The 23,330-nt window shown below is 36.8% G+C and overlaps 1 protein-coding gene across 6 annotated transcripts in view; it reads left to right on the top strand.

Moving 5' to 3' along the window:
* Window positions 1–23,330, top strand: part of MPP7 (membrane palmitoylated protein 7) — a 155,355-nt gene that overhangs the window by 24,304 nt on the left and 107,721 nt on the right. For 5 of the 6 annotated variants that reach the window (XM_008639261.2, XM_017741475.1, XM_017741474.1 and 2 more), the window contains exon 2: window positions 14,955–15,119. In XM_008639261.2, the coding sequence (XP_008637483.1) occupies window positions 15,083–15,119 (37 nt within the window). In that variant the 5' untranslated portion in view covers window positions 14,955–15,082. Of the gene's footprint in view, window positions 1–12,403; window positions 12,588–14,954; window positions 15,120–23,330 lie in introns of all 6 variants that reach the window. The other variant, XM_017741471.1, reaches the window with a different exon arrangement.

Here is a 23,330-nt window from a genome sequence, read left to right as displayed (position 1 = left end):
CCTGGGAGAGGGGCCCTGAGGGCACAGACACGGGGTTTCCCTGTCCCTGCTCAGCCTCGTTCCCATGGGTTGGTTTGTGTTCCCTGCGCGGGCAGAAGGACCCTTGGTCCCGTGACTGGAACAGCTCCTCGGCAGAGCTCCGGCCATGCGGCTGGAGAAATAAACATCTCTGAAACAGCTAGCAAGAATCTGTCCATATATATATATTCTTTCCACGGACCTCGTTGTCTGATACACATATTGCAGTATCCCCGCTGTAACAGCTGACCAGCTGATACTGGTGGGTTGTCAAACTCCTTAGGTCCGAAAAAGCAAAGGGACGAGAGTGGTGGCTAGGGTGGCTAGCTCAAGCTCCACCTGTCTGCATCTATATCCAGTGTAGAACAGCACGTTTTCATGGTTGTGAAGAACTTACTGAGTGCCTAGTTGGTGTATTTTATTACTGTATTCAGAGTTAAATCTATAGCTTGAGGCTTTGTTATTTTTGTAGGTACTTCCCTCTCCCATTTTTTTAAAGTTCCCTTTCTTATAGCAATAATTTATTTTTCAAATACTTGTGCATTTGCACATCGATAACTGTTCCACAAGTGCCTGTGTCATTATTAGTAACTGATCAACTATCGATCTGATGGCCTTTGTATTAAAAGTGATAGCGTTATCACAGGATGTTCAGTGAGTCAGGTATTCTGGAAACCCTGTTGTTCCTTCCGATTGCCCATAACTGTGGGGAGGTTAGAGGCTGGGCATGCCCAGTGTGGTTATTCTGTATTATTCAAGCATAGCAGTACAACAGATATTTTTTTAAATCACCTATCAATGCTCTGATTCGGTATTGCTTTCTAACCTAGAGGTCCTAGTTCTGATTATTTTTTCTGTAAGTTTGTAGTTCATGAGGGCCTGAAGGGGTTTTGTGAGTGTCCAGAAGAGGAAGGAGATTAGCAACTCTTACTCATCTTCATTTGTGACAGTATGTAAGATAAGTATTCATCACAAAAGTGCACTCTACTGATCTTCAAAAATGCTCTGTTTAATTATTTACATGTACTTGTATATTTTGTGTGATTAACCCTTGGGGTGGGGGTTGGTTGGTTGTTTTCAATTTGGTTATTATCATTAATCTGTTTGTTTCTGTGTACACTCTCTGCTTCAAATAGTGTGATGTGGTGCTTAGGAAAAAAAGTTATTCAGTAAGCTGTGTTTGTCTACAAGCTGTGAAGTTAGGAGTCTCTTATTTCTACTTGTTTTCACACTAGACAACAGTGTGAAAAGAGTTTTCTTTCTTCTCGCTGCTACCTTACTTTCTCAGCTAGGTAGGGGCAGGGCAGAGGCAGGAATTGTAGAAGAGACTTTGATGACCAGTGGAGCTGACCTTGGAGAAGCACAACTTGGTCTTCAAGAATGTCTTGAGTAACAACATATTTAAAACAGAATTATTTCGAAAGAAAATACTTTTTTTTTTCCTTAATGTGTGCTTGACATTTAAATGAAAAGAAATTTCCTTTTGAAAAATGAATTTGAATCTCTAAAGCTTTGGCCCATTTACCTAACAATAAAGATGACTGGATCTGTGTTGTTTCTCTATGTGTTCAGTTGTTTCTTCCACTGGGCTGTTGGATTCAAGAATTTAGGCCACACTGAGAAACTCTTCAGAGAGCTTATGTGCTTCTGCACTTCCATTTTCTTGCCACTCCCTGTGGCTGTTGCTGGCTATATTCCTTTCAGCTGAAAGGTGGTATTTTGTTTTGTTTCAAGCTGGTGGGCTACATAATGATGAAATATCTTCTGTATCCACTTCATAACTTCTAGGGACTTAACTTCCAGGTCCTAATGTTTGTTTAAGCTAGTTTATAATGTTATGAGTAAAAATTACAGTATTTGTGAAAATTAAGTTACATGTCAAAGCCCCCTTAGTATTCTTTAATCATACTGCCATACCCGAAATGAGCTGTGACAGTGATACTTTGGCAAATAATATACCATAAAAATGGTTATATTCTAATATTTTCCACAAATCTGAAGCCTACTGATGAGTGAGAGATGAGTAGTTATGAAACTGCATGAAATTTATACTACGTAATTATATTGCTCTACTGTAAAAGCTGACAGTGATGTGAAATTTGGCAGCAAATACTACTGCTGCATTTGCCCTTCTTTTGATCTTTATGACTTTTCTTCTTCTCCTCCTTTACCACCCTAGCTGAAGGTCACAGAAGATGCAAAGGAAAAATTTGGAGCATCATTTTTCTCTATCATGAGGCCAAATTCCAGATTTTGTAAAAGAGTCTACTGATTTTGCCATTGATGAGTAGATTCTGCTGTAAATCAATTCTGTTTTCAAGCACAGAGCATTAGTTCAAGAATATTGCAGTTGTCAAATGAGAAGTTACATGGACCAGATGGCTAATTGCTTGCTGGAATATGATGATGCTAGGTTTTATATTTCTGATTAAGCTGAGAGCTGTGTGGGAAATGCTAATACAGTCATCAGTAAAGAGTGGAAGTAATTAGCTTCATTTCCCCTGAAAAGAAACACAGAATGTTGTCACTTTTACCATATAGAAAATGAAACCATGTATCAAAGTTGATACCTATCAAAGCATTAGTCAGGGAACCTGGAAGGCTGAGAATTTTGATCAAAATAGAAGAAAGGGATGTGAATTGGGAAACAAGTGCTTACCTGGAACTTAAACCATTGGGAGAGGCAAGTATGTTATTTCCTATATACACCAAATTACGTCTTACATTTTTGACATTATTCCTCTTCAAACTAGCATATGCTTTCTAGTGAGGAGTTCTCACAGATTGACTTCTTTCAATGGGTACAAATTTCTTGGACATCCTTACAAGACTTAGCAAGGGCTGGCTCAGTCTTGGACATTTTAACTGAACAAGAAACACAAGTTATCTCTAGGATTAAAGTGTGTTAGTTCAGTTGTAAACTAGGCATTTCACTATGTACATGTAGTTTGAAGAGAGGTAATTTAGAAATTTGCCATAGTGATAACTTTCAAGTACCTAATCAATTTTATTCCATGAGTTTTCCCTCAACCTAGAAAATGTAACTGGTATCACAGTGATAATTCTGGTATAATGAATGTGTTCTGATGGAGCACACAATGAAAACCTTGTTTTGTCCCCTCTGACTTTTTGGTTGTCTGCTTTTACTTTGAGTAAATACTGCCTTTATAGTATGGAAACAGACCACAAAATCTGTGAAACGTTTTTCATTTATCCTGATTAGAAAAGGAGAAAAATAACCACTTTATTAATAGTTATTCTGGATTGAAATGTTTTAAAAAAACTGCCTTCATAAAAAGATGAATTGACAAAATGTAACTGTGGCAACATTCTGCAGTAATAAATTGCAAATATTTGTTTTAGCTGGCATTTCCCCAGTTTCCTAACTTTCTTAAAAGTATCAAAATCCAGTCCCTAATTTCTTGTAATTCTAATTTAGTCAACTTAGAAATAGGAAGAACACCCCTTTGCTGTTAGGAAATTCAATGGGCTTTTGACCCAGTGTGTTATTGTTTATAGATAATTTAATTTCACTTCTTAAACAGTTTTGAGACAGTTATTTCAGTAATGTTGTTTATGTAATGCAAAAATGATTACTTTTATAAGGGGGGGAGTAAAATGAATTTTAATGATTTTTTAGACAATACCAGTCACATATAGTTAGAGCATTATATATCCTAAAGTTTCATGTTAGATTTTTCTTCTTAAGCAATCAAATGCAGACATGTGCGTGGCATGAGATGAAAACTGCTTTATTTTTTCCAAAGACAAGATGAAATCCGTGTTGACCTATTTGAAAAGTGCAGGAGCTCCCTCTCCTGGCTTAGAGCGCTGTAAGTTGCAAGTTTCTGGGAACTTTTTCAATTCATCACACATTTAAAAAAAATACCTTATTTTGATTACTTAGCTGTAGAGATGTTTTTCTGGTATCTTGGAAGTCATCGCAAAAATTGGTTTTGATGCCCATTTGGATTTTGCTCTGAGTACTGTATTTGTGTTTCTGCTACCTGGCTCTGTAGCCTGATAGGCAGCAGATGTTCTCTCGTGTCAGTGTGGTAATGCTGGAATGGTCACGACAGCAACACTTAATGTACTCGTAAGTTACAAATCCAATATGTCCCTTCATTAAGCCTTACCTGTGGTTTTTCACAGCTGTTAAGAGTCAGGTGAGTCCTTGATGGTCACTTAGTACAAAACCCTATAAATCATCATAAGTTTGGAAAGGAGAAGTTTAAAAAATTTTAAAAAACTTTACAGTTGATGTATATATTGTGACTCCTTTCCTCCCATCCCCTCCCATCCATCTAGAGAGCAGTAGGAGAGAGGATGCTTCCTTGCTGTTTGTTTATTCAGTCATTCTCCTTTCATAGCCTCTTCAATGTTGCAAATTCTCAGAGAAATCAGATGGTTCTGTAGATACTTAAATTTGGTAGGGTCTTTTATGCAACATCATTCTCAAGGGTAGGAACCTGACTGGAAAAGGTAGCACTGGAGACAAATGTCTTACCTTAGCTATTAAAAAAAACCCCAAACCAAGCAAAAAACCCAGTTAATTTCTGAATTCTGAGAAAGCAGGATGATTAAAACATGTATTTAATTTATCTCTATCAGTGCTGAACTCTTAAATCATCTATCAAAATAGGAGCCAAGAGTGCCAGATGAGCCCTAGCCCCTGTTCTATTCCATATCTTACCATCTGAAGGATACTAATGCAAGGAACACACATCAATACATACCCAGTGAGACCAGTTATTTTGAAGTAACTACAATTTTTTTACAATATATGTGTTAACTGAAGTAGCTTCACTTAGCTGAACTCAGTTATCTGCCATTTTTCTGGTTTTCTGGACTTCCTAGGTATTTTTATCTTTTAATTCAGAGGCAAGATTGACCTCTGTTTACACCCTGTTACAGGAGCATAAGGGAGTATATGACATCTGTGGGAACAGTGCACATTCCTGTATTAACTTCTTCAGTGCTGTTAGGGAATCTCCAATGACAGCATCTCAAAGAAACATTTTACTGTAGAATAGTTCTGCATTGCATCATCAAAATTTCTGTATTCACAGTATTTTATTTTGCAAAGCATTATATTTATTTAAGATGTTTATGCACTTTAATTTAGCTACACTTGCTCGCACAGGTATGCTTACTGCTTCATATAGCACCTTTGTCATTTCCCAGTAACTTCAAGATATGTAAGTTATAGAGGACCAATGAATAACAAAAAATGTTGAAGGCTCAGTAACAAATTTCTTAGCTCTGATTTATATAGTTTCGGGCAAGAAAAAAAAAAAAAAGGAAAAAAATACTTCGGTATTTCTAGCAAATGCCAAAATAGAATCAATGCACTATTGTTCACCTAGTTAAAATTCCAAAATCCAGGAAATGCAAACATTAAGTTTCCAACAGCAACATTAACTTGGACTCTTTGCATATCCTGTGTTTTCCTGGTATACATTAAGACTTAAAGCAATGTATTAAGCTGTGAGTTAAACAAGAAAAACAGAAAAAAAAAGTCTTCATGTAGGTACCACTGCCAAGTTTAGTTCTGTTAGCATTTGTATTTCTTGACCTTCTATAATTTTAAATTATTTTCTTCATAAAGATTGAACATGATTTTTTTTGGCCAAATGAAGTGAAATCTGAGAGCTTGTCTTCACTGCAGTGTGTACTCATCATACAGTTTACTCCTTGCCTTAAACCTGACTCTTCTTCATCCAGCAGTATCTCAGATTTGAATTAAGTGGTTTTTAATCTTGAAAATATGACTTGAACCTCAAAGGCACTCTGATTGCTGTGGGACTATAACTTAGACTATATAGGTTGGCAAGACAGAACTTAGAATTAATTCCAGGTGATACCTTTTTTGCTAATTAATTTTGCACATAACTGAAGTGTGCAGAGTAACTTAACTCACAGAGTAAATCAAATTTAAAGTAAAGATGGACTCTAACTGTATCTCCTTTGAATTCTAATGTATATTTTGGAAACTGTATATCCTATTGGTTCCAAAATTTTTAGAGTATTGCACTTGACTGTAAGTAACTGAGGACACAGGAAAGTCCTGCTCTGAGCGTGGTGGTTCCATCTCGGAGATGGTACAGAGCTGCAGGTAGACAGATCTTCATATGTGGATGTTCCTGTCTGTGACTGCTGACATGTGCCACACACTTTAGGTTTCTTGCTTGGCTGGTTAAAAATAGATTGGGAAACTGACTCTAGGTTTGGAAAGCAATGGTGTGTCATTCACATTTTCATGTGTGAAAAATGGTGTAAAAGGTCAGTGGAATGGGAGTGGAAATGGAGACAGGACAAAGTGAAAACTGTAAGGGAAGTAAAAGTAAAGTGTCAGGAGATGGTACTATTTATAAAGAGAGGGGGTGAAGGCCAAGTTGATTACTGGAGGTTCTTGGATTCATGACAAGAATAGTGAGTACGTAGCAGTGTCGTACAAGGAAAAGGTAAAATGGATATAGATGTGAAACAAGAAACTGCAAGGCGGAATTGGGCCTGAGAGAGGGAAGCTTCTCTCCTGGAAAGAGGGAAATGGAGAAAATGAAGATAATGAAAATAAAAGTGGAAGGAAATATGTGCAGGGTGACGAGTCATACAGTGTCTTTGATGCCATGAGTTTGCCAAAAAGGAAGAGGGAAGAGTATGCAGCAAGAACAGAAGAGCTTTTCAGTGGCATTTGGGAGTTAGATGGAATTGGAGAATTCAAAAATGAAGGATGGTCATGGGTAGCTGTCAGAGAAGAGAGAGAAGACTGCAAGAAGTGTCTGGTATGCTTGACGTACCAGTAGTGCAGAGGCACTGGAATGTGCCATTGCTTGGCTATTCACCTTCACCTTTTCTTCTACAAACTTAAATCATAGAAAAGTTTGACTTGCAAAGCTTGTAAACTGCTTGTCAAACTTGAAAGTCAAACGCAGACTTCGTCTGATTAGCCCTCTGCCCATGTGCAGTACTCTGTTTTTACTATGCACGTGTACACATAAGGAATACTTTTTGTTACTTATGCTCAAGATGCAACTAATAAATTACCACTTAATAAATCAAAATGCTTTTGAAAATCGAGCTAAAGATGTACTTTCCAGACTGCTCACTGAATTTTAAAACTTCACATTGATAAAAGCAATCTGAAACCGATTAAAATGGAAATTATTGTAGTTTGGTGTTGTTTTGTTTTTTTTTTTGATAAAAATGTATGTTAAGAAAGTGGGGTTTATTCTGATTTTGCTCTCATAAAAAACCCCACCATGCTAATTATTCATTCATCTCTTCTCTTTACCCATCCTCTCCTCTATCAAAAAAATAGATCATCACATTTAGACAGAAGAGGATTATGGAAAATTATGCTGAGCAATGGAGAAGTGTTCAGAAGATTAGTTAATCTGAAAAAGGAGTGATCAAAAGTTCTGTAATAAAATTTGGAAGCATTGTAAAACACCTGTGCTTTATTTGGCTCTAAAGGTGTTCAAAATTTTGAGTTTGAAAAATAACATTCTGACATTGGAGGGGATATTTCTGAGTTTGAAGTAATAATTTAAATACTTACGTAATTATGAGGATTATTTTTGGATATGGCTGTTTAACAGACCTGAGAATTGGTGCATACATGTTTGTTGCACTATGAAGTAAACAATGCTGGTGACGCTAATATGTGGCTAAACTATTTAAATCAATTAGATATTTAGTAGTTTATTTAGGATCTCCTTAATCCTGGTCCTACTTCTATCACAGATTTCCCATCCACTTTTTAAAATGTGGGATCAAACTGCATTATAATACTATCAGAATATGAAATATATTTCTGAAATTGGAGTTGCACAGCCCCTTGGTGCAAAACATTTTTAATTGTTTGTTAGGGAGTGTTGAGGTTATTGGATGACTCACTGCAGCAGGTTTTACTAAACTCTTATTTGTAGGAAAATTGTCAATTTTTTCAGTATTTTGGGGGTCAGTAAGGTTTATAATTTACTGTAGTTACTTACATTTTTCAAACAGACTGTCAGGAAACCATGCCAGAACAAAACTATTTGTGCAGGTAATTAATGGAGAGGCTGTGGTACCTGCTGACAGCTATTTTCCAAGGAAAGGAATGGTTTGCAGCTAGGGGAAAAGTGTTAAAAGTGTGCCCAAACTAGTAACTCAAACTGAAAGTGCAACCTTTGATCTGAGACATAGTTTAGGTCACATTTTAATGAATAGCTTTATTAAACTAGTATATTAAACTAATATTATTCTGTCAGTTGGTACATTTTATTTGCAGAAAATTGGATCTGTCTAAGGGTATCTGACATCTACAACAGTGATGCTGTTTAAAATTAAACTGGTAGCTTTAGTGTGTTTCTTTAAAGGAATGTTTTCATGCATTTAAAGGAATGTGTTCAAACACTGACATTAAAAAATCTAAGTCTGGACAGAGCTCATGTAGGGGTTTTGTTTAAAGACAGAGAAGGTGCAGGTTGCAAAAAGTCTTGCCTCTTGTAATACTGCTACTTATTGAACATACTTCACATTTAGCATGGCAGTGTTTTCAGGCTGCAAGGAACTGTCTAAAACTTAAACTGTAATACATCATAATACATAAATTAATAACAATATTACCAACTTTTGTATATCTTAATATATTCTATATTTTATTTCTGTTTTTTCTATGTTGTATTGACTCATTGAAATAACGTACTTCTCAGTTATATTTAGAGAGGGTTTAGATAATGGTGGTTTCTAGATAAATGGTCCCTCTTTGGGTGAAGGAATATTATGGCAGAAAATAGTCTGAAAAAGGAAAATTGTGATACCAGTTTCAGTGTTGTATAGGAGTTGTTTAGGTAAGTGAGATTCTTCTGTTGGCACAGGATTACTCTCTTCAGGAGGAGAAACCTGTCTATTGCTGAAGTTTTGAAGGAAGAAGATTTTATCCTGTGCTCTTCCTTTTCCTGCCTGTCTTCTGAGCCCTTTGAACAAACTCAGTCAAACATGAGAGAGGATCTTCTTCATATATGAGCTTCTGGCATGTTTTTGGAAATGTGTGGTCAAGTTGATGCCTTTTGCTGGTCTTAAAACCAAGAGTCAAACACGGTTAGAAGGGAAAAAGGGATTTTACCTTGGTATTTATTTTAAGGATCCTTAGGTGCACCACATCCAGGTTGAATGCACCTCAATGCACACCGCAAGGCACGCTCCCAAAAGATCTGGCGTAACATTATAGGTCTTGCTAATTAGCATATCTATCAAAGATTCCCCAGTGAGAGGCTCAAGTGAGCCCCCCTCCCCAAGGAGCCTTCCCCTGGACGGTTCTATCTTAGTTTATAGAATGTGTTCTGGAGAGGACCTTGGGGTCTGGGGCACACTGATCCCTAGCTACGAAGCTTCTAAAATGTTTAGTCTCCTAGCTTGACAAACAAGTCCAAGAATGTAGGCAAAAAGCACTAAGAATACAGAAGTTGTAAAGAGGTATAAAAGAAAAGGCAAAAAAATCATCATGGCATCAAATTAGTGACTGAAGTTGTGTGTTTTCTGTTAATGATCCAGTGAGGGAAGTATCTAATGGGAGCTCATCCTTGAAAAGAAAGAATAAAATGATAAAGGTCCAAACATGTAGCCTAGGCACCAGTCAGGACGGCCACTCACTGGAAATCAGTCTTACTTTGTTCTGGTGTTGATCAGACTGCTGGAAATAACCACACAGACTAATGGGGTATGAATTTCTACTGTCTTAATGTTTTTCAGCACGAGTTTTTAAGTACTCTCTCTTTTTATTCCTTGTAGTCAACAATTTTATCATTTAGATAATCTCTTTTTTTTTTCCGTCTGTAAAAATTTTCCCATAAGTAGAAGCCAGAGAGATCTTTCTCCTGGTTCGGTGACTTCACAGTCAAATTTGAGCCACAGAAGTAGAAGTCACATTACAAGACAAAATTATTTCAGAAGTTTTTTTTCCAAACTGTTGTTTGTTAAAGATGTAACCACAAATGTATAAATTAAACGTCAAGCAGTTACACATTTTCAGTGGAAGCTTAAGAGTGTCTAAATTATTATCTACTGTTCTCAAAGCCTTTTCACAACATCCCTATGGCATAACCTAAACAAAATGGAGAGCACTGATAGAACATTATACAGGAAAATATGCAGAAGCCTTTAATTCTTCTTATGGCTGAAGATTGATATGATGACACGACCATGAGAAAGTTAGTGAAGGCAGCTGCTGGCCTTTTCAATTTGGGACAGTCCATGTTTTCCATGTTGGTGTATTAGTTAATAACTTTTGGTTGTTGCCGTAGATATTCCTGGGTTTTTTAAGTGGACTTCATACAAAGAAATTTTTGCGATTGTTTTAGTTTTCATTACACACACAGCTGAGTGAGTGAGAGGTAGCTTCTTGCTTCTGCAGCATCCTTGAAGTCCCAGCACATTTGTGCACCATGTCCTCTATGCAGTAATTAAAGTTGAAGATTTTTTGAAGGTTCCTGTTGCCAGCAAATATGTATTGCCTGTAGGGGCGGCTGAGCAGCTTTGGAAGCCCGTCAGGAGCCACAAGCAAGTTCCAGTAGCCTGTCGAAGACCATGTGATTAAGGAGGTGAAACCTTCAGAAGAGTTTTAAGAATTCACTAGATCCCATTACATTAAAACTTTCAAAAGAGTAGACCACCATTTTCAATTCAGATTTTGCCTGCCAAAACAGATTTACTTCTCCCAGTCTAGAAAACCTCCCCTGGCAATTTCCTGTGCTCACTAGGTTTTGAAGACTTGTGTACATGTCTGTAGTCACTCAATTACTTGCGGCCCCATAATGAATACAAGACTGACTGGCTGTCAAATTTCCTGTCTCCACATGAAATCTCTATCTGGTAGTTCGAATACCATTTGCAGACATTCTGGTGTAGTCCTGGAAATCAAGGTTATAGTCGTCATAACTGTAACATCCTTTAGAAAAAAATAGGCTGAATGCTTCTTGTATCAAACAACCTGGGTTTATGTGTCCCATCCCCACCCTGCCCCCCTCCTGATTTGTAGTATTGCTATGTTCATACTTTTTATGTTTTTATCTGTCATAAATTATTCAAAAGTCTTCAGTCTGCTTTTCAAATGTGAAGAAAATCCATTTATATTCATTAAAGTGCCAAAATATTGAGTAACTTGTAAAATACCCTTTCAGAAATAAATATTATGGAGTTTATTGAGGTTTGTGTGGGGAGTCTGAGGTACAACCAAGACTTCATGTGTTCTGTCTCCAAATGCATGGTGCTTGCCATAAATATAAATTTGAATCAGCTTTCCTACTTCATCTTTTCTCAGAAAATGAACTTGACTGAAATAAAGCATATGCATGACTGATGGAGTCACTTCTATTCACAAGTAATGGACCATGCTAGAAAGAAGCTACTAGAGCTGAAATTACATGGAAGGCAATTCATCTTGGCACTCTCCAGCTGCCTCCCACCTGCTTGCTCTATCTGCCGCCCTCTGCCCATTCGTACTGGTCTTGTATTGACAACGTGGGTGATCAGGGACAAGATTTATCCCCTCATCCTTTGCTAAGGGGCTTTTCTTACGTGTGGGAAATGCAGAAAAATGGTTCCCTTGGACAGCTGTAATTCTGGAATTTTGCAGTTTTGGAAGGTGCTTCTGGGAGTCTTCTGCCCCACTCCTGGTCTTGTGTAGCCGGGGCATGTGTCACCCTCGTAGTTATGTCACTAATAACCTCGGTGGCGAAGGTGACTAGAACTGTGTCTGGCTTGATGACCGTGTAGTGTGTGGGAGGTGTCGGAAGACAGGGGAGCATTTCTGTGCTTTTTACAGGCATCGAGGCTTATTTTTTTCCTCAATACCTGCCGTTCAACCAGAACGCCCTAAAATAGAGATGTCTTTCATTATGCAGATAAACAGAGGCATAAAAAATTAAAATGATGCATTTTACTATTTCATGTTAATCCATTACTTAGGTTTTTATTGAAGTAATTAAAAGCAGAAGCAAGGAAGGCGCGTGGCGCCTTGCAAGGAGCTCCTGTGGGGAGCGAGGGCGGGCGCTGCGCCTCCCGCGGCCGCCAGGGGTCAGGCGGGAGCCGTGAGGGGCCGTGAGGGGCCGGGCGGGCGTCGCTGTTTCCAGGCGGCGGGTGCCAGCAGAACCCGATACGGTGCGATCTATAGAAGCAAGGTACGACTGGAATAATGAAATTTCAAAAATAAGCCCTTTTTAAAGGCTGGTTGTAACAGTCCTGCTGGGTATTGTAAATGCCTCAGGTGCACTTGATACTGCTGTTACGTTCCTGGCCCTGGCTCCTAATTTTTATGGAAAGATGGATTGAACTTCAATTTAGGAATATTCGGTAATCCCTCTCAGGACATACTGTAACAGCTGGTATTTCTGTGTTGCAGCAAATCGATTCCATACAGCAGTCAGCAATGCCTATGGCTGGGGTCCGGCAAAAACTTCCAAAGCATTTTAAATAAAGTGAGCCAAAGAAAATAGCATCATCACTGCAAAAATGTAGCTTAATTTGCACGTTAGGAAAAAAAAAAATCCCCATCCCATTCCAGCAAAATATTAAGCATTTTACTGGTAAGGATTTCATCAGGTCATTTATTTTTCATTAATATATATTTAGGATCTGGGGGGAATAACTTTATGCTGTATATAAGTTTCTTAAATAATGAGGAGCTTGATTTTTTTTTTTTTTTTGTACTGAATGATTTACTGTGAAATAAAGAAAAATAAACTGATGGAGATTAAATATATTGCATGTATGTAGATTAACAAGATTTTCTACATTTTGCAGTGAACCCTTTTTAAGGAACCTGAATTTCTGGTTAATAGTAATGTGCTTATAATGACAATGCCTTGTTTGGCTGATTTTGGTTTTTTTCTGTTTTGTTTTTTTTTTTTTCTTTTTAATAGATGAAAGTATTTTAAGATGTATATAAATCAAAGATGTTTCATTAGTAGTCAGTAATTTTGTTTTAACCAGTTTCTTACACATCTTAAAGTAAAAATGCCTCCATCCTTCATATGGCTGCTGTGGTGTGTTCACGCTGGGGACTGTCCCATAGTTTGGGACAGGACTTGTCCTTCATGTGTTAAACAGAAGACAAGCAGAATTAATGTAAAGTGAATATGTTCCTTCTTAATTGGTACAATGTGTCCTTGGCTACGATGTCTTTTTTTTCTTTTTCCTCTTTTAAACTGCACCCTGGCTAGCTTTGCATATAGATGTTTTACAGCTCTTGTCATCATAAGATGAGCTTTCACTCTGGAATACTTAATTTCCTTATCCATGTTTTAAACTTTAAGTTAATGGACTTTTGTGCTGATTTGATTAATATCAAAATATTTTCATTGAAGTTGATTTTTTTTTTACTGAAGACTTAGTTTTTTTCTTCATAAACTTCTATAACTAAAAAAAATCCTAAAGCCCTAAACAATCTTAATAGATAGGCTTTTGACTTTTTATTTGGTTCTTTTCATCATAGAAGAAGTTGTCCAGGGAGGTAGCTTCTGCTGTATTTGCCTTCTTAACCAAACCACCCAGATCCACTGGGTAAACGCTTATGGGACATAAAAAACCTCATACTCAAAAAAAGTTGCCAGACTATTTAAACTATAGGCTTATGCCTGGGGACAAGTTAACAACTAACGTCAAAAAATTGATTTAAAACTTATTAAACAAAATCTTGTGGATGGCCCTTAGTATCTTGCCATACTTTTAGAAATGTGGGGATTTTTTTTGGTGAAAAACAAAATTTTGAACAGCATACACTGTTTACAGCACCTGTATATCACTCTTCCACAAGACTGTTGCCAAGTTAAAATGGGTCCAAAATACGTACTTTAAGAGCCAAGATGACTTCAAAAGTCATTCTGATTAATATGAATGTGTTCAAAAAAAAACCCAAACAAAACACAAAAACCAAACCAGCAATAGTAGCAGCAAAATGCTCTTCTGTTTATTTTCTTTTCCTGAAACAGAACTATGCTGCTTTCTCTCTTCAAGGATCCTTTTTGTTTACTGAAATCTGGAAAAAACCCCTTATATTCTGCTAGCTTCTACTTCCCCCTCTCCCTGCCTTTTCCCTGCAAACACATTAGTCCCTGCCCTGCTCTAAGTAGACATATTCTGTCTTAACTCGAAATTTCTTTTTGTATGTTTGCATTCCAGTTTCATATTTTAACATATTTGAATTCAAATATGTTCACTTACATTTGAAATTAGTTTTAACTTTTGTTACATGTGCTCTGAATTTTTCTCAAGAAGTGGTTAAAAGAAAGACCCCAAATTTACAATCAGTAGACCTGTACAATTATTACAAAATATGTGTTAAAAAAACACTGACTTTGTCGTAATGAATCACAGAAAAATTCCTTACATGGTAATGGCTCCATCAACTCCACGAATCGAACTGCTGTTTACCTTAGAAAAGTATTTGCTCCAGTCCTACTTTTTACAACTTCAGTTAAAATTTAGATTATATTTCCAGGTAACAAAAAAAATCTTAAATGACTTGAAAACAATTGAAAGGAGGTTAAATAGAAACACTGAATAAATTACTGTGCTAGTAAGCAATTTTATTTTCCTGAGATAAGTAGTAGGAAAATTTGAATGACCTCAATTATTCACAGTTTTAATAAAATACCCCTAGACTTTATTTCCAACATGCCTGACATGATGGAGTTAGAGTATAATTTACACAAGAGAAATGTGTTAAATTATCCTTAATGCAGAATGGGATTACAGGCTAGACTGAAGAAAACAAAACTTGTTTCACCTGGGGGAAACAAAAATCTTAGCAGCCATAAATAAATGCATAGCACTTGGTTTTGAGAATATTAAATAAAAGCTTATTTCATGATAATTATTTGATTTGGTTAGCTGCAGTAATATACAATTTAACAATGTTCTTAATTGTAAAATTCTGTTTCTGTTCTTTCTAGGAGAAGCTTGGACATAACATAAATCTTTGTAGACAACTTGGCTGCAAGCAGTTAAACTGAAATAAACTTCTGCCTTCTGGCTGCAGTGCTGGTTTGAGGTTTTTGCGTGACACTCTGCAGACTAAATCATGCCAGCGTTATCAACTGGATCTGGAAGTGACACAGGTACGCAGGCCAAGGAGGGGGCGTGTTTCCTACACACCTTATTTGTTAAGTCTATATTTCAAGAAATCATCAAATAAGATAATTATGGTGTCAACAGATTCCTAATTTAAGACTTAAAACATAACCTTTTCTCCCTGAAGTTAATTTAGATACATGAAACACCACAGATAAAATATACTAATTTTGAAAACCACCTTCTTCCTCTCCGTCCCCAACCTCTGAAAAAGAACATCTCTAAACATATATTTTAGATGGATCTGAAGAATTTGGATTCACCTCTTAGCATGGTTCCTACAATGTTAACTTGAAAAAGGAAGAGGAGTGAAAAAAAAGATGATGATATCATGCATGCCTTAATATTTGCAGCAGTCTAGACTATCCCCTCTGTGAGTTACAGTTATCAGTGGAGTTATTTCTGAACACAGACTATTCAGTTTTGACAACTCTGTAACAAATTAGGAGAAGAAAAATACTGTCTCAAGTTCTCTTCCTTTGCTTGCCTTCCACGTCAGAGCCCAGTTCCTGTCACTGACTGCAGGCAGTGGGATTGCAGATATGTAGCTTTCCATAGTTTTCACCTTCTTTGTGGCAATATTAGGTTATATTCAAAGGTTAAATTTCATCTTCTTGTTATGCTGACATTCTCCTCTGCCAGTATTTTTGTCCCTCTGTTTAGGATAACTAAAGCTAGTTTTTTTAGCTTGAGAGTGTTTGTTAAAAAAGGGTGATCCAGCTGAGGTTGCAATACAATACAAAAATCCCTGCTTTCCACCCCTGTGCCACATATTTTTATGGACAGAAATAACAGATTTGGAAAATTAGGAGGGAGATTTCAAGTCAGGAATCCAAAAATATGTGTGTAAGTATGTATATAAGGAACTGCATTTGATTGTTATTTTTAGTAGACTGTACAGTGCAGTGATTTTGTTTTCCCTATTTTTTTTCGTAAAATTTATTTTAGATGAAAATATTAATCTTTACAATTAGGGTGTGGGTTTGTTTATTTGTTGCCATGGGGAAGGAGAGTTGTTGGGTTTTATATGCTTTTTTGTCTCCCTGTTCCTGTATTTAAGGGATTTGACTGGGACTTTGCCAAACCCTATCTCTGCATACCTTTCTTTTCTCTCCCTCTCCTCATGGAAACAAGTGAGTTGAAGCTGTTCAGTATGCTAAAGCTGAGTTTTGGAAGGTGTGTCAGCGTCTACTCTGGGCTAATTTTCCACTCTGGACCTTTGCTTTCTTTATCAGGCACTCTTTTGTGTCCTTTCAAAACCGGCCTTAATTTTTAAAAAAAATTATTACTTGTTTGTTTTTTTAATGACTGTTAATATGTCTAAAAGTAATAGTCATGGACATAACTTTCCGAATAAAAAAAGAGAAGGGCTCCAAAAAGTAGAAAACAATCCTAATTTTGAAATACTGTGCGTTAGAATGCCTCTAAGCATGTTTTACTGTGTTATTTAATCCCTAAGATGCTGCAAATATACCTTTAATAATTAAGGTCTGTGTTAAAACTCAAATGTCTCCATTGTCCCATGAAATGTATAGTAAAACATGATACAGACCATTAATATCTTGCTGTTAAGTAATACTGCTTGTAAATCCTTTTTTTTTCTGCCGCAGGTTATAAGTTGTTTCTCTAAATAAAAATTTGCATTTGAAGTGAAAAGAGAACTTTTTTTTCCTTCTACTTTCTTTACAATACTTCTTGATGGGGCTGATACGCATTGAAGTATTTTTGGTATGGTTACATCGAACTGTGCTTTCTACCTTGGTTATGATACAGGTGGTTTCTAACTGGAGTTCTGTTTTTCTACTGTTACTCTCACTCTTAGATTAAAAAATAGTGATGTGCATAAAGTTTTTCCTACCTCTGTTGCTCCTGCGTGGGTAAGCCAGTTTTCCTCTAACCCTGTCTGCACAGACTGGTATTGTGACATGTGATGAGGTGAAACTGCTCTGTCTGGGGCACTGGGCACTTGGCAAGTCACTTAGTGGGACCTTTAGGGTAGGGACAGAACTCTGTTTAGTCTGTTTGCTAAGACTTTCTTTTGTAGATACAATGACACAAAATATAGCCTAACTTTTTTTTGTGTCTGTCAGATGCTGGGTGAAATAAAAGTAAACCTGGATTTAAAAACAAAGAATTCTGTCAGGACTTGTAAATAGAAATGCATCATATGTGAATATTGAAAGTTGCCATGTCATGGACTACTGGACACTCAGTCAGTAGTATGGGAACATTAATGATTTTAAGTTTTTTTTATATAGTCTGAAGCATCAGATTGCTGTGAAAAATAGGATAGTGTTCATGATGGGCTGTGTTTGATCAGACTAAATGTTTACCTGACTGTGTTCATTTTACCTTGCTTTTGCTTTGTCAACAGCTCTTATTAGAAATGGCACCATGTACTTGCAGCTGCTTTCTTCATATACACTTGTCATATATCTGCTTTTGTCATATCATGTTTTAACCTGTATCTTCTTCTGAACACAAGCCATTGCTCTTAAATCTGTTTTGAGGGGCATTTACCAGGCTTTAAGCTAGGATAAATCAAAATCATGGCTACACTATTTTCAATCTTTTTTTAAATGTTTGTTTTAATTTATTCAGATTGATATAGTGACTTTTAATTTAATCTTATACCTTACCAGATTGATCATGCTTCACTAACCTAAAGACAAGGACAAAGGCTTATGTGCAGATGCTTCTTTCTCTTCCACTCTCCATTAGCCATATAGAAAACGTATTTTTATATAATAATAATTAAAAAGCTGCTCATTGTGTCTAACATCTGTGTGACCCTTAAGGTTTGTGGTCCTGTCAGTGTCAAGTCAAAGTTATCTTAAAGCAACCAGCGTGAATGGAAGGCTGAGCTCATGCCTCAGGCTGGGTCAGAAGCTTTCCATAGTTTCTGTGTTGCAAAAGTCTGCTTGCCCTCTGTGTGCAAGCCCATCACATAGATTTTTTGAAGACTGAGCAAGAAGACTTGTATTTTTGCAGGTAAAGCAAATCTGTGAGATCTGGCATTCACTTATCTGGTATATTTAGGAAGGTGTAAAATTGCAGTTCTGGCTTCACCGTAGTAGATGGCAGCTTTGTTGCTGACTTTGGCGGAGCCAAGATGACATCATTATGCTTTAAGTGTTGTTCTAATGTGAAAACATCGTAAACTTGTTGCAGATTTCTTTCCTCCCAACGCTGTATCAAGCTTGCTTAATTGACAAGTTTAAAAATGCTTTTTTCTGTTTGTTCTCAAAAACCAGTGCATGAATGTGCAAAGCAGACTTCATGTTTTTGTTTCATGTGTTGTCAGCAAGAAAATCACATTTATGGGCCAAGTTTAGGCACCAAGTAAAACTGTGCGAGGTTGCTTATATACAGTGAAAGTCAGAAGCAGTTCTTGGATTTGGATATTGTAAATTACAGAAAGAGAAAATGTACAAGGGCTAACATTTGTTTCTTCTTGAGCACATAAAGGAGTGAGCACTGTTCCAGATAGTGGAGTTTTCTCTGTATTACAGGACTGCAAAACTGAACACATGTTAGGTTTTTAATTAAAAAAACCTAACACATTTTTTACTAACCAAATTTTAAGTTCACCTGGCCTTTAAAATATTCCTGTCTTTTGTGTTTTCATCTCTGTTTTGTAGTAATACTAAACAGATATGTGAAATCTTTTCTAAACATTAGGTATTTTTCCAAACTGCATTTATATTAGTGTATTCTGTGGTTCTTTAAGAATTAATCTCGACCTCTGAAGCTGCATGCTGTTGATGTGGGTATGCTGAATGCTGGTAGAAATACTTTGCTAGGATAGTCCTTATGGATTTGCTTCCCAGTGGTGAGGGACCACTGCAAGCAGTGGGAAGTTCAAAGATGATTTTGCAGCCACCTGAGCCCAAAAAGATGCTGCCTTGCTTTTATTGCTTTCATATACATGTCTTCTCTTTACTTACTACTATATTAATGCATTTTGATCAGCATGTCAGTTTCAACATGATGTTTTCTAGGAGGATTTGATAATGAAAAGGATAAAAAGGTAGATAAAAAAAGCAATAATATGAACAAAAAGCTAAGTAGTTGGCTAAGCTGAAAGGGGGACATCAGAAACATCTATAGTGGAAGAAGCACAAATTAACCTGAAGTGCTAAAATTTTTATTTCAGGCTTTTAACCCTGTTTTCAGGATTCGGAGAGAGATAGAAATCAAGAGAGTTATATTTTTACACCCTGTTGAAAGAACGTAGCAACATAAAATGGTGGCCAAGGATCTGCGCTCATTGTTACGAGATGAAAAGGAATTTAGGAGAGCAATGAAGGAAAGATTTCTGGGAGTTGTTCTTCCGTTGGAGGCTGCCAGGGCAAAGGCTTGCAGGGTCATTGGTTCCTGCTCCAAACTGCCTTTGCTTCCCCACTGGCATCTGTGGTGGAAACAGAGCAGAGGGAAAGCCTTCACTCGCCTGCTTTACACTCGTGATTACGACTTAGGCATAGGTGTGCTGCAGCAAGTGTAGTATGTAAATGCCTGCTGTAGTATGTATGTATAGCTGCATCACAATTTCAAGGCTGCTTAAATTCCTCAGCACATTGAAATGCATAGATATGGCTAGATATACATGAAAATGGATATGATAGCCGAGGCAAAATTTATACTGAATTAATAAGTAGAGCCAATATTTTATCCTTGCATTCGTGATTTCTCCCCATCTCCATCTGCCAGAGGCATTAAATGGCTTTTAGGCTAACATTAATTTGAAAGATTTGGGAAAGTATGAGATGTATGGCTAGCTTTAACTGCAATCTGATTTAATTTTTAAAAATATAACTTGCTGGTGTTGGAAAGGGTATTTATTTTGGTATCAACATATTTATGGTGACTTGGAAAATTTGTTCAAAGTGAAATGAAATGTCTCTAAACGGTTCTGGTTTTTGTTAATATTTTATATTATGCTAGACTGATTCAGCAGTGTGGAATCAGAAAATGTGTGTAAGCATATTTACTGATGGGTAAACTCTTCAAACCTGTTCCAGTTTCTGGACACAAATTTAAATCCAAATGATATGGCAGCTGAAACAATTTTACCCCCTTTTTTTTTTTGGTGAGCAGTGTGTAGTTTTGTAGTAAATTTGGAAGCACAATAGCCTATACTATTTCTAAGCAGAGGCTCTGTTATATATGTCTCTGTTTGTTGGACCAAAAGCTGTAGTCACACAAGTGGGTGACAGTTCTAGTGATGCCAGGTGTCCTTTGCTGAGAGCAGACTGCTGTGCTGTCCTGCTCAAGTGTAGCTGTGCCAGCATCCAGGTTAGCCAGCAGAGCCGACATATTGTGTGCATTTAGTGTCGGATGGAAGGTTCTGTGGCTTCTCAGCCAATATCACATCAAATCTTGGCTGATTTAAAAGAACTAAACCTGTTAATCAAAAGGCAGTTTATTACTACTAAGAGGTAATGAAAAGCTTCCCTGTTAGCTGTTGCCTGCTGTGAAATACAGGGTTCAAAAATGTTTGGGTTTTTTTAATAACACATAGGTTTAGAAAAAAACCCAACAAACACAAAAACCACCTCAAAGCAACATACTAGTCTTAAATATAAACTATGAAATAATTTAATTATTTCAAATAGTTTGCTTTCCTAAATTTACTTTCAAGATAAGGTGATGATATAGGATCATAGAATGGTTTGGACTGACAGGGACCTTAAAGATCATCTAACTTCAAACCCCTTCAAACACATCTAGCTTCAAACACCTTTCACTAGGCCAGGTTGCTCAGAGCCCCATCCAACCTGGCCTTGAACACTGCCAGGGATGGGACAGCCCCAGCTTCTGGGAACAGCCTGTACCAGTGCTTCACCAATCTAATCACAAAGAATTTCTTCCCTGCACTAACCTAAATTTCCCCTCTTTCAGTTTGAACCATTACTTCTTGTCCTATCTCCTACAGTTCCTGGCAAAGAGTTCCTCTCCAGCCTTCCTTGTAGGCCTGCTGCAGATATTGGAAATTTGCTAGGAGGTCTCTGTGCACACTTCTCTTCTCCAGGCTGAACAGCCCCAACTTCCTCAGTCTGTCAATATACTTGACTTTTTAAATTTGTGTAAATTCCTATATTCTTCTGTAAACTTTTATATCAAGTGTATGTGGCTGTATGTATATGACTGATTGATGTATTGGCATCACTTTTTTTGAGTGTTAATTCCTAAACTAGGTCCTACAGTCAATCATAAGACTGAAATAATATACTGATTTAATTTCAGGCATCAGTACTGCCTAGGATTGCAGGAGTTCTTCTACTCTCGTGACAGATATATTCTGTATGAGATACATGATTAGCATGTCTCTTGACCATGGGAGGTTGAGATACATGGTAATCAAATAGTGTTTCCATTATTCTGAGGCACAACTGATTTGAAAATAGTGTAGATTTCTATAGTTTGAAGTCTTTATTCTCTCAGTGAGATATTGTGTCCTCCTTTTGCTGGTGTAAAATGCTATGTGTAGTACTCCTTGCTGCCCCTCCCCAGTGACAAGTCTCTTACAATCTCGCAAACTGTGACTGAAGAGTTAAACGTGGCCAGTGTGTCCAGTGCCTTCCTAGTGCTGGAATGAGTTCTTTCCTGACCGCCTGCCAGGTACTTGCTATTGCCTCCTCTAGGGCTTATGAAGATCTAGATAGAAACACTAAAGACTTGCCAAGCTGATGTCTATGGAAAGGACCAGTCAATTAGTCAAGGTTATTCAAGGTGCCATAGTGTGCAGGCTTCATTGGAGGAGCCAGGATTTTTTTTGTTGTTGTTTTAAAAAAGGAATATCAAATTTTTGTATGAGTTTTCCACAAGCTGCTTGTTAATTTGTCCTTGATGGGTGACTTTAAATCAGTTTTATGTATGTGTTATTCTTGCAGATAATAGGTAAGCTTTTGAATACTCATAAAGTACATTTTATGAACTTCGAAAATATCCATGTTGACACAGTGTTTAGTAACTACATTTTTGAGGGGTTTTGATTTTGACACAGCTTTGATGAGCCATACAAGCAAGAACTTTGCAGCAACAGGCTTGCCCTGTATGGATGCAAATAGAGATCAACTCTTTAACTCACATCAGAACGTTAACAGTATGTGGTATGTTAAATCTGAAATACACATGTTGAGACAAATCCTAAAAGACCAATAACTGTTTCAAACAACTGCATGTTCTTTAGCTCCAGGAGCCAAGTTCCAAAACTAAAGACTTTTCCATTTTGAAGGAAATAATATTTTTAAAAGTGATGGGTTTAAATGATCACTTGTTCAACATTTTCTGTCATAACGTTGTTTTAAGGTGGGTTAACAAATTTACTGTAGCTTGGAGGAATAAAAATTAGGTACAACTTTTAAGTTACAATACTATTGCCCTTATGATTATGTGGTCTTGTTCTTTGAGGACTCTTACAGTAAAATTCTTTTTTTAATTAGAAAAAATATGCAACACTGATATTTACATTGCTCTGCCATCTGTAAGGATTTCAGCATTTTACTTTTTTTTGTGAATTAGCAAATAAATCAAAACAGGTATTTTTCCCAAGATGCCGATCACACTTGCATGTCATGATTATCTAGTTACTCGGTGTTCTGTAACTTTGAAAATTAATTTCTTTTTTTAGAAACACTAAACTGCAAAATTTAAAAAAAGGTACTTATTGGAACGAGTTAATCCATCTGGCTCTGCAGAGAAAAATTGTTAATCTTTAACTTTTTGTAGTGTCAGCAAGCCCATATATTCAGTGGAATTACTTAAGAGAACATAAAAAAAGAATTATTTGGAGTACATAAATTTGAGCACATAGTGGTCTTTTTACAGCTGGAGTCTGATAGGACAGTGCAGTGTGTCCATCCTAATGTGCAGACATACTGCGTATGTTCTTATTTGAACCTGTGCATAAATACTAACCTCAAATTTCATAATGAAATAATTTTCACTATTTGATGTTAGTGACTGATTTTGTTATTCAACAGCAAGGATGTCAGAACAAGTGTTTGTACTGCAATGCTGCTTGCTTGTGTGTAAGGCAAATGTCTGAGCCTTCATAGAACCATAAAGTACAGTTCAAATGTGAAAAAATGTCAGCTTGTTATAAATGGCAGCAAATGGTGCTGATTATTTTACCTTTGACAAAGTGGAAAATTTAAAGGTTGGTTTGTCCCATTTTATTAATACAATAAATTTTT

The sequence above is a fragment of the Corvus brachyrhynchos genome, unplaced genomic scaffold, assembly GCF_000691975.1.
Source record: "Corvus brachyrhynchos isolate BGI_N302 unplaced genomic scaffold, ASM69197v1 scaffold167, whole genome shotgun sequence".
NCBI lineage: Eukaryota > Metazoa > Chordata > Aves > Passeriformes > Corvidae > Corvus > Corvus brachyrhynchos.
The sequence above is the reverse complement of the archived record's forward strand: the minus strand, read 5'-3'. Positions and strand labels throughout refer to the sequence as shown.